Here is a 12,222-nt window from a genome sequence, read left to right as displayed (position 1 = left end):
TTATTTCTACTTGTATAGGCTTGATCTCTTATTATAATATGTTTTGTTTTCAAGGTCCTGGTGTCACCTATTCTGGGTGCCAAATCACCTGGGCAAAATTCTGTAAAGTGAGTAAACCTTTCTTTTTCCAGGGTTTTTTTTAAAGTCCAAATGCTATGTAATCTTTAAACCTCCTCATTTGTTCAGTGAAAATGACTTGGTTTGTTTTGGATTAAGCAACATCTTGCTGCCTTGTAAAGTAACTGAGCAGAATCCTTGCTGCAACTTGCTCTCTGAAGTCTCCAACAATTTTTGTGTTGATGAATGTTGTTCAGCGTAATGTTTTGTCGGGCAGATTAATATGGTACTTTAACAGTGTAAATGAGCATTTTCAGGCTAAAATTTTTTTGTAATACAAATTTAAAAAAAGTTTTGATAAGGAAACTGTGATTGTTTTCAATGACTTGCATAACCTTTTCCCTGAATTCTAATTTATCAAGGAAAATATGCCTGGCAAAGCATTTTCATTCTGGGTGTGGCTGGACAACATTATAGACTTGGTGAAGAAATTCATTCTTTCTCTCTGGAATGATGGGTAAGTGTTCTGACATGCATCTATAGTATATTTAACTCTTTACATGCTTTTTGTGCAACACAATCAGTCCATAATTCAACAGACACCAATTTTTGTTTAAACTCAGGATTGTTTAATGTCATTTCTTGCACAAGTGTAAAGGAGAATGAAATAATTGTTAATCCTGATCCAATGCAGCGCAGAAAAGACGTAAAATATAAAGAGCACAATAACAAAAGAAAACATTAAATATAAATAAAATAGCTTGTGTACATTGTATGTCCATAAAGTGACACTAGGTTGAGCATAAGGTGACTGACAGGAAATAATAAAGTAATGGGAGTTAGTGGGTGAACATGTTGATGAGCCTTCCTGCTTGGGGAAAGAAACTGTTCCTAAGTGTAGTGGTTCTGGCATGGATGCTATGTAACCTCACTGATGGAAGTGGGACAAATATCCATGAGCAGGGTAGGTGGGATCCTTCATGATGTTTACTGGTCCTTTTGTGTCAGCTTTCTGTGTGTATGTCTTGGTTGGTAGGTGGGTGCTGGTGAGGCATTGGGCAGTTTTGCATTTTCTGTACTAAGCAGTGATGATGAACCCCACCACTGTCATGTCGTTGGTGAAATTGACAATGTGATTACTCAGGTGTTTGGCCGTGCATTTGTGTGTGAGTAGGGTGTACAGCAGTGGGCTCAGCACACAGCTCTGTGGTGTGGAGGGCACCCATGTTGAGGATGATTCATGCAGATAATGCAGATTTAATAGTACTTTTAAATTGATCTTGGAAATGTTCTGAATGTAACGTTGTGCCCAAATTTTAACCAACTTTTAATAAATTTTGTATGATGTGTGTATTTTTCTCCATTCAGATATATCATGGGTTTCATAAGTAAAGAGCGAGAGAGAGCCTTGCTGAATGTGAAACCCCCAGGCACATTCCTCCTTCGTTTTAGTGAGAGCAACAAAGAAGGGGGTATCACATTTACTTGGGTGGAAAAGGATATCAATGGTATGTAGCTGCTTTTGACTACAAAATAATTTCAGTAGCTGGGGAAATTCATCTTGTCAGTACAAAGAAAATTATGTAAGCTTTCAACACTAGCTTGCTACTTGAAAACTAAAAACCACATTTGTGGGAAATATAAAGTTTAAAACAAAAAATTATGAAACACTCAGCTGGTCAGGTAACATTTATCAAGATAGAAGTAGTTAATATTTCAGATCCAGAATCCTTTGTTAGAACTGCTCTGATAAAGGGCTGATATCAGACATTACTGTGAAACAGTGTTGAACTTAACTGAGTATCCTCCTAGAACAGAGGAAGCTTGCTTTGCCCAGTATAGTCCATGTGTGACTCTAGCTTCGCATTAATCTGACTAAGCTGAGTTCCATTTGAAGTTAAGCCTATTATAATCGGTCTACAATCCATGCTGTTATTCAAGAAAGCAGCCCATCTTCCAATTACTGTTTTATGACCAGGAAAGGATTGGTAGTAAATACTGGACTTGCCCTTGTCTGCACACTGTTTTAAAAATTATTCACTTAATTATTCACTTATTTCCCAATCATGTAATATGCAATCTATTTAGTTGTGTAATTTTCTTAAACTAAGTAGAGGAAAAAAAAATTTGGAAAGATCTTAGAATCCATGTCAGTTAGCTTTTATTCATTTTAATTAGGAGTGTTGCAAAGTCCTGATGTTCTGAATAAAATTGAAGTGAAGAATCTATTAGAGTAGGAGCCATAAGTGATTTACACAGCGGGTGTTGCTAGCCTTTTTTAAATTGAATATAACCCAATCTGTTTAATTTTAGTCAGAGCAGAGTCACACTAAAGTTAATTTGGATTTAATTATGCCAAACTATTCGCCACATGGTGTTTGGATGCGGTCAATGTTGGTATGCTAGGTTAAAACGTAGTTCATGTAGTGACTAGTCTGATCAAAAGTGCTGTGGTTTACGTCACTTTTTAAGCAGCATTGTTTCAGTACTTCTGGCAGATTGGACACAATCTAGGATGTTGGCCTTGAGTTCAGTCAGATAAAATGAAAGCTGTTTTCTCTGTTGGAAATGGATCACATCTCACAAGATAGCAAATTAATTTTCGCTATGTGAAAGCATTTTGCTCAGTTTCAACAAGTAAGCATTGTGGGTTCCCCCCCCCCACTGTATTTTGCCCTACAACTCCCAATGCATCTGAAGGCACGGTTATAATTGGCATAATATGACTGAATATTCAAACTGGTTCCACCAGAAATACTATTCTGAACTTGGCAATGGTGCACATTATGACACACAAGGTGGAATCATTCTTGAAGCTTTAATAATTGATTGGCACTTGCACCTGGTGTATAAAGCACAACTATTTTATTTCCAAGATCTGATGTGCAGCATGTGGATTGGGCCAAAATGTTGCCAAACCACAAGATTTGAGAACTCCATGATGTAAATGTTGAAGAAAATATTCCAGCACAATAAGCCTTTTCATGTCTTATCTGTCACTTTTTGCTCCTTTGACCTTTCTGTCAGGAAAAACCCAAATCCAGTCTGTGGAGCCATATACCAAGCAACAGCTGACCAACATGTCCTTTGCTGACATTATCATAAGCTACAAGATCATGGATGCCACCAACATTCTCGTGTCACCGCTGGTGTATTTATATCCTGACATTCCAAAAGAAGAGGCATTTGGAAAATATTGCTGCAGTGAACCTCCAGAAGCTATTGATCCCAATGATCCAGGTGAATTTTTAATCATTCATTTTGAAATGCTATGTTTGGAATTTTGAGAAGGCGCTGTTATTGTGAGCTTGCTCAATAGTCCAAACTCAGGGCATTATTATTCAAACTCTGAAGAGACAAGCCAGAGAAATTATAACCATATATTTTTTTTTAAGCTGAAACATCAGATACTTGAAATTGCATGTGTATCATTTATTTCGGCTCAGCCAAATTCTCCAACCGAATGTCCTGGATCAGTCAGTCGCAGAGAGTTCTCCATTAGTTAAATTAGCAGCACTTTTGTTTCCCACGCTGAGTTTACTGCCAGGCAGAGCTGCAGGTCTTCCTTTGTTCTAAGAAATGGCTGGACTGCCATTTGATATTTTCCTAATCAACAGAACAACTGGGAAACCAAAGAATTTCTCAAATTAGCAAAATTGCTGATCTTTCTAAGCTGAATATCACAGCAGAAGACCATGCATTCTTTTAGTTCTGAGTATTTTATTTTAATTTCCCTTTTTTAGCTTGTCTGCTAGATCTATATAATTTTATTAATAATTGACTAAATCTACCTCGTTTAATGTTACTTAATATTTGACTTATTTTGTGTTGTAGAAACATTTGCATACCTGAAGAGAAAATTCATTTGTGTGACACCGTAAGTAATGCTAGGTGCATTATTTTGTCCTAGTAATTTGCTGAGTATATTTTGGTACCAAATTTGTAATTAAATTGTGTTGTATGAATAACTATATACTAACAGTATTAGAATATATTGAAATGTCTTCTAAGTTGCATCAAGAATTCATTTGGTAATTATTATGTAAATTTCATATGCACTGAAAATTGGATAATTTGAAAATCTGTTTTCATGCATGTAATCTGCACAGAACAAATTCTGGTAACACCAGTGACTTGTTTCCAATGTCTCCTCGCACGCTGGACTCGTTAATGCATTGTGGGAGCAACAATGAGGGAAATGAACAAGGAGCAGCAGGTGGCCTTGGTAAGTGTATTTTTAAAAAAAATACCAAGAGTGATACTCTGATCTGAAAAAATTCTATCAAATTTACTTGTCTTTTCCTCTTTGGTTTTGTAGAATCCATCACTCTGGACATGGAATTTGGCACAGAGTGTGCTGCCTCTCCAATGTAAATTCTGTGCGCATTAGCCAATGTAGAATCCTGTCTCAGTTATTATTTCATTATGATGAACAACTAATTACAGTGGTTTACAAGTAATTGTTTAGGTGTCTTTTGAGAACTAGTACCTTAAGTTACTTTTGCATATAATGCTTTTACTGCATTGTCACCTCATTCTCTGACTGCTTGATTTAAACTTAACTCAACAAAAGGCTTTGTATCGTACCAGTCTGATGTTTCAACTTGGGTCCTATCACTCCTTTGCAGATGGTTCAAAAAAAAACCTTTTACATGGTATGTTAGAAGGCTCTGGTACATTGTGGGGAAAATGTTGCCTTTTCTTGGCCCTTTATCAATGGATTAACAGCTTCAAGCACAATCTGGGGTTAAAAGTAAATTCTTGGTTTAAATTCTGAGATGATGCACTTTGAGATGTTTTGGCTACAGTGCACCTTCTTTAGAAAATGGATCTTGGTTGTGCAGAAACAAGCTGTTAATATATGACCAGTGTTTGAATTATGTTTTATTCATACAGGGCAGGTGGTGATGTGGGAAGTAGTTGTAACTGCCAAGGTGGTGGTAGGGAATTTTCTCTTAAGCTGTTGCCGAACTTTGAGCTGAGTAGCCTGTTAGCCACTTTTATGTCTTTGTACTGTGTTGCTGCCACAAAACAACAAATTTCGCGTCATACAAGTCAGAAAATGATCAGTCTGCGGATGGTTTTTTTCAAAGGATATCAATATATAATTTGGTTTGTATAACAGACCAAAGATGGATTTTAAATGAAAATTGTTTATTATTTCAAGATTTTTCTTTTTTTTAGTTTCTCAAGCTGGCATAATGGGAATTGAATTTGCATGCTTTGGATCATCAATCCAGGCCTCTTATTTACTTATACAGATTGGAGCTCTGACTTTTCCTAAAGATAGACCAAAGGGAAATGATATTGGTCTCTGCTGATTAGCTCGGCTTTCTCCTAAAGGAGAAACAGATTGGTGGCCACGACACGTTCAGTGTATAATTACAGTAGTCTGCTATGATTGAATGGATGTTGTGCAATGCTGAATTTAGCAGTACAATGAAATGTTAATGAGGCTGATTGTCAAGTACATGTAAAGCCCTTAAAATTGTTTTTATATTAAAAGCACTTTTTTTTTTAAACACCTCTTGGGATTCAGAAGTTAAAACTATCCATGTGGTATGCTACCACTGAGGAGAAAACAATCCAAGTTTACTAAAATTTGGAAATATTTGAAAACAAATTGCATTTTGCTGCAGGGAGTTGTCAGTGATTTTTGAACTTTGAGGCATATTGTTTGTGTGGTAGAGATTAACAATGGAAACTGCTTGTATCAGCCATGGTCAGAGCCAGATTCAAATTTTGCAATTGCATTTAACTAAGAATTAAAGGTCTGAAACCATTATTTCAGTAAAGCTGTTTATTGTTGACAAAAGTATATACAGGAAAAACAGTGGCAATGCATTTTTAAGATTTTTTTTGATGCTGCCCAAATGCTTGAGGCTGCTTGAAATAAACAGAATATGCAATAAAATGTCGAGCCAACATCTTGCAAATTTAGCAAAGATCTACTGAGCCATTTTTAGTTCTGTTATTCAAGTCAGTGGGGAGAGAACTAGAAATCCAATTTGAAAAGTAGTCTATTAGCATGTTTTATTTCTCATCCCCATGCAAACCCTGAGAAGGTCATACTAATGACGTTTTACTATCAGTGAGCCTACATTATGCTACACATGGGGAAAGTTGAGTTGGACTGCATTATCACAATATTTCACCAGCTCAGTTGAGAAGTCCACAATCAGGAAGCAGTATTATGTGACATTTTTAGAAGTTTTCCAAAAGCCTTGTGAGAGAGATTGGGGTGGGGGTGGGGGATACTATGTTTAAAACTGGTTTTGGGTAGAAAGATTTCAGTTTATCACAGGGCATGGGAAAAGAGTAACCTTATATCAGGGAGCTTCAGAGATGTCCAAATGGAGTTATGACTCATTTTGTAATGGAGTAAACCATTTCCAATCTAAATGGTTCAGTACTAAGGCAGTTTTGTGTAGCTCAAATATTAACTTCTAAAGTGTATTTCAAAAGCAGAGTCGTGTTTTAAATCCCCTCCATTGAATCTTGGGTAAAGAGAAATAATGCGACACAATTAATTCTAAAACTGGTTAAGAATCCACCATTAAACTATAAAGCAATCTACAACAGTGCCTCAAATAGAAATGCTCAATGGATTAATTTCATTTGTGAAATGTATGGTTTGACTGTGTATATGAAAAGTGTATAAACAGGCAGCATTCATTTGCTGTAAATTTTATTGCTGTACTACTGAAAAATGTTTCCTTCCCCTTTTACTGATTAAAAGCTGAGCTTTAATTGTCCTATGGTGTCAGTTTTTTTGGTGTTTAAGATTTCTTTTTGTATTGTTCAGCTAATTCAATACATCATTATAAAACTGCTTAAATGGAACATAGAACAGTACAGCCCACACGTGTTGTGCTGAACCAGTTAATCTAGTAAATGAATAAACAATCAAAGTTTTGTGCTGAGACCTTCATCAGGCCTGGAAAGGAAAGGAGAAGCCAGAATAAGGTGGGAGGAGGGGATAGAAGGTGATGGGTGTGTAGCCAGGGGGGTGGATGGAGGGAGATGAAGTAAGAACCTGGGAGGTGATAGGTGGTAAAGGACTGGAGAAGAAGGAATCTTTTAGAGGAGAGTGAACTGTGTGAGAAAAGGAGGGGACACCAGAGAGAGGTAATAGGCAAATAAGAAGTGAAGAGGTTGGAGGGAGGATTTGAAGAGGGTAATGGGAGGGGGAAAAATTACTGAAAGTTGCACATCTCCTTTGAAGATTCCTCTCCCCCCCCCCCCCCCCTTAAAATGTAAGTCCTCTAAAATTAGACTTATCAATCCTGGGAATAGGATACTGGCTGTGTATCTATGCTTTGCATAATCTTAAACTTGTATCAGTTCTCCCCTCAGCTCCCACTGTTCTTGATTAAAAACAATCTGTTGTCAAACCATTCCACAGCTGTACCTTAAATTTACCTTCACCTTTTTTGAAAAACCCAATCAAGTTGGTCATTGACTTGCCCTGCACAAAGTCCCTAATTAGACTGTGGCTTTCCAAATATGGCTTCCAGGATTAACCCTTTTTTCTTTAAGCAACAGAACAATTCAACAGCAATAACTACATTCATGGAATCAAGTTGATGATGGCAGTGGCCAAGAATATTTTGTGAAGGACAAATATCTCACTCAATCTGTGGATCCACTGCAGCAGACTTTGGTTGGGTCGGAAGCACTAAAGTAGCATTACATATTTTCCTGCTACACTTTAGGGAACATGAAGGAAAATGTTATTCAGGAATAAGGCTGGATTGGGGTAAGTGGGAGAGATGCACTGGGCTACCTGTCAGAGGCCTAAGTGGCTCAATTGATGCCTCAAGAGGTGTGGTCTAGAGAGATCAGTGTCTTGTGGTTGGGGGTGGGGTTTATGATTTGATAGGACTAAGCTGGAGGATATTGAAAGGAATTGGATGGTGAAACTATTGAAGCATAATGGCTTGCCACAGTTTAGGAAATGATAATGAGACATTAGCAAGGTCACGTTGTGAATTAATATTACTAGATTTCTAGTCACTAACAATTGTCAAAGGCTTATTTGACAAAACGTGAGGATTGGAACTACCATTCTAAACGTATTTCTAAATTCTATTACTTTATTTTCATAGACTGAAGGTTGAGGCACAAGGGGCTGGAGGTCCATATGAGTCTGGAAGTCAAACCCATAATCATAGCTTCCTGGGGTGAGGTCTAAGTCTGAATCCAGGGCTGAGGGCTTCAAGGTAGCCTGTGTGTGAGTGGAAAGGATGGGAAAATGGCTTGTTTTACTGTTGTTATACAGAACATTGAGGGCATTTGTGGTTGTTAATGCAAATAATGCATTTCACTTTAATTTTTGATGTACATGTGATAAATACATCTGAATCAAGACTACATTAATTTGCAATGTGATTTAGGAACATATTTGCACGTTAGGCGAAAGCATTTTATACCTTTTTTTCATCCAAATTCAGTCAAATACACCAATGGCAGAATTTTAATCTAATAAACATTTTCTTTTCCTAATGTGCCTTTGGGAAGTATGAGTCATGTCCAGTCACACTGAATTTTATTACAAATCCAAAATATAATCCAACAGTTAAAGAGGAGAGTTTCACCATCTTTGTGTGACTCTGCAGGCAATGGACATCTTTGAATTTAATAGCAAGTTGAAGTCACTATAAACTTTCTTTGTTAAGTAGGCTGTGAGAAGATTCTTGCAAATTAAGTGTTCCTTGTTTATCTTCATTTGGGTATTTGCTCAGTGGAATTTATTAGTCTTAGACTAACACTCTCCACAAATGGAGTTTGTTGGCAATGCTTCTTTGCAATCTGGCATAGGTCCACAATCTAAATATGTGAGAGATTTTAATGTTAGGGCCTTGCATGGTTGATGTTTTTGCCTTAAAAGGTAATGTATATTTAATTTAACCCCTATATAATTTATATACAGTATAAAATAAAAATTCTGCCAATGTTTGACTCAACTCCTTTTTGTAGATTAAGAATTAACTTTTACCAGAAGGCTTGCCACAGTTCCATTTTATGTCTAGTTTTGCAGATCCTAAACAAACTCTAATTTTAATACGAATAGTTAGCCAGTCATAGTGAGGTATTTGATAGATATACAGTATTGCCATCTAAAATAATCTCTGTCCTTCCAAATTTAAAAGCTCAGAATAAGATCAACTAATGTTTGGCATCCATATACATGCCCTTCTTTGGAATTATTAAACTAATTTCAGCTACAATTGTAGGATGTCACACGAGGCCTCAGAAGCCAAGAGTTGGGATGGAATAAAATTTCTACAGTACCTGTTTTTTATTTAAAGGAGCATTTCAGTAACACCACAGAAGTTATCCGTGATTAAGTGTACCTCCCTTTGCAACTGGATCCTTTACTTCCTAATCATCAGGCCACAGTCAGTGAAAACAGGTAATGATGTACCCTCCTCACTGACGGTCAACACAGGTGCCCCTCACAAATATATGCTTAGCCCACTGTTCTACTCACTCTATACATGTGACTGTGTAGCGAGGCATAAATTCAGATGACAACAAAGAGGCTTACAGGAATGAAATAGATTAGCTTATTGAATGGTATCGCAACAGCACAATGTCAACAAAACTAAGGATTTGATTTGGCTATACTTCATTTGGAGTTTGAGGATTTTCGGTTATGTCAACAAGGACTTAGAAAATTTCTATAGATGTTGAAGGAAGAGCATTCTGGCTGCTGCAAAACAGCCTGCAATGGAGGTAAAAATGCACAAAATTGAAAAAGGCTCGAGAGGGTTGTGGACTCGGCCATCTCCATCGGAACAACCCTCCCCACTATCAAGGCCATCTTCAGGAGGCAGTGCTTTAAGAAGGTGGCATCCACCATTAAGGGCTCTCCACTCTGGACATACTTCTCATTGCTACCATCAGGGAAGAAGTCCCAGAGCCTGAAGACCCACACTCTGTGTTTTGGAGCAGGTTCTTCCCCCTTCACCATGAGATTTATGTACAGTCCATGGACCTATGAACACATTTTTTCTCTACACTTTTTATTTACTTTTGTAATTAATGATGCATTTTTATGTGGTTACATTATCTTGGTACTGCAAAAAAAAACAAAAGTCACATCTTATAAGTCAGTGATTATAAGCCTAATACTGATTCTGCATCTGTCTGGTGACGTCCAGCTTTGATTAAAAGATTAACCATGTGCAAAATACTAGCTATGAATTCCACAGATTTACTAGCCTCTGGCTAAAGAAATTCTTCCTCATCTCTGTTCCAAATGAGAGTTTCTCTATTCCGAGGCTGTGCCCTAAGATCGTATAGGAAACATCCTCTCCACACCCATTTTCCATTGCCCTTTCAATAATTGATAGGTTTCAATAAGATTCCCACCCCCCCCATTCTTATAAACTCCAGCAAGTACAGGCCCAGAGCCATAAAACACTCCTCAAACATTAGCCCTTTCATTTCAGAATAATTCTTGTGAACCTCCTCTGGACCCTCTCCAATGCCAGCACATTTTCTGCTTACAGTAATCCAGGTGTAGTCTGACCAATGCCTTATAAAGCCTCAGTGTTACACCCTTGCTTTTATATTCTAGTCCTCGCGAAACAAATGCCAACATTACATTTGCCTTCCTTGCCACCAACTCAACCTGCAAATTAACCTTCGGGGAGTCCTGCACAAAAAACATCTCTGATTCTTGAATTTTCTCCCCATTTAGAAAGTAGTCCACACCTTTATTCCTTCTACTAAAGTGCATGACCAGGCATTTCCCTGCACTATATTCCATCTGCCTCTTTACTTAATCCCCAAATCTAAGTCATTCTGCAGACTCCCTGCTTGCTCAACACTCTCTGCCCCTCCACCTAACTTCATATAATCCCCAAACTTGGCCACAAAATAATCAATTCTGTCATCCGAATCGTTGACATTTAACGTAAAAAGTAATAAACACAAAATGCTAGCAGAACTCAGTAAGCCAGGCAGCATCTATGGGAGGAGGTAATAATGACGTTTCGGCCCAAAACCCTTCATCAGGAGTGAAGTAACATGGGAAGGTCGAGGGGGGATAAGAAGTGGGGGGAGGGATAAAGTAGAGAGCTGGGAAGTGATAGGCTGGGGGGGGGGAAGGTGGAGAATTATGGGAAATAAAAGAGAAAGAAAGGTAGGGCTGGGGGAAGAGAGAGAAAGAGAACCAGACTAAAATAATAGATAGGGATAGGGTGGGGGGCAGGGGTATCAACAGAGGTCAGTGAGTTGGATGTTTTGGTTTGATAACAACTGGTTTGATATTGCAACTGCACTCAATCAGCCAAGAGGAAAGCATCTCCTCCAGTTCACTTATGGGTTTCATGAAAGAAGAAGTATTGAAAACCGTAAGCACACAGAATGCACTGCGGGTGAGAAATTTCTGTGTCTATGACCAAGAGTGAGATCATTGACCGAGCTGGCTGAGGTCTGCAGGACATAGTTCCCACATGGGGTCAGCAGCAAATAGTACATGAACCAACAAGAGAGATAAGCCTGCTGGAAGCAGCACAAGGCATACCTAAAAATGAAGTGTCGACATGTTTCAACACAAGGTGTTCTAAACTGCAGAAATATAATAGACTGAACTGAAGAATCTTGTTACCAACCAATCAAATCAACGTTTTGCAGGCTATAATCTAGCTGTGAATAACAGTGGGCAATTATACAGAAAATGGGAGGAGGAGGCTTCAAGAATCTATGTCTTTAATAATGGTAGATTGCAACAAGAGTGCAAAAGACCAATTTGAGACCTTTGCAAACATATTCAGCCCAAGTAGCTTCTCCCAGACATCACTGCTACAGGAGCCAGCCTTCAGTTAGTTCAATGCACCCCATATAATATTAAGAAACAGCTTCAGGAGGTGGTATCCAGCATTAATGACATTCACCTTCTAATTCATGCCTTCTTCTTTGTAATACCATCAGGGAAGACCCATACTCACAGGGAAGATTGACAAGCAGCTTCTTCCCCTCCACAGTCAGATTTATGAAAGGCTCATGAACACACGAACAATACCTCATCACTCCTTTTTATACTATTTACTAATTGTGTATTACTGTATATGTCTTTGCACTGTACTGCTGTTGTAAAGCAATGCATTTTCCATCATATAAGACAGTGATAATAAACCTGATTCTGAAATAAAT

At 37.9% G+C, this 12,222-nt stretch overlaps 1 protein-coding gene across 5 annotated transcripts in view; it reads left to right on the top strand.

Annotated features, from left to right (window-relative positions):
• The window catches only part of stat3 (signal transducer and activator of transcription 3 (acute-phase response factor)), a 43,929-nt gene extending 37,117 nt beyond the window's left edge, over positions 1-6,812 (top strand). For 3 of the 5 annotated variants that reach the window (XM_059956476.1, XM_059956477.1, XM_059956480.1), the window contains 7 exons: positions 55-107; positions 480-574; positions 1,426-1,565; positions 3,085-3,297; positions 3,892-3,934; positions 4,167-4,282; positions 5,242-6,812. In XM_059956476.1, the coding sequence (XP_059812459.1) occupies positions 55-107; positions 480-574; positions 1,426-1,565; positions 3,085-3,297; positions 3,892-3,934; positions 4,167-4,282; positions 5,242-5,378 (797 nt within the window). In that variant the 3' untranslated portion in view covers positions 5,379-6,812. Of the gene's footprint in view, positions 1-54; positions 108-479; positions 575-1,425; positions 1,566-3,084; positions 3,298-3,891; positions 3,935-4,166; positions 4,283-4,375 lie in introns of all 5 variants that reach the window. The other 2 variants (XM_059956478.1, XM_059956479.1) reach the window with 1 other exon arrangement.
• The last annotated feature ends 5,410 nt before the right edge of the window (positions 6,813-12,222 follow it).

Source organism: Hypanus sabinus, chromosome X1 (genome assembly GCF_030144855.1).
Source record: "Hypanus sabinus isolate sHypSab1 chromosome X1, sHypSab1.hap1, whole genome shotgun sequence".
Classification (NCBI taxonomy): domain Eukaryota; kingdom Metazoa; phylum Chordata; class Chondrichthyes; order Myliobatiformes; family Dasyatidae; genus Hypanus; species Hypanus sabinus.
This window is presented reverse-complemented; position numbering and strand designations above follow the sequence as displayed.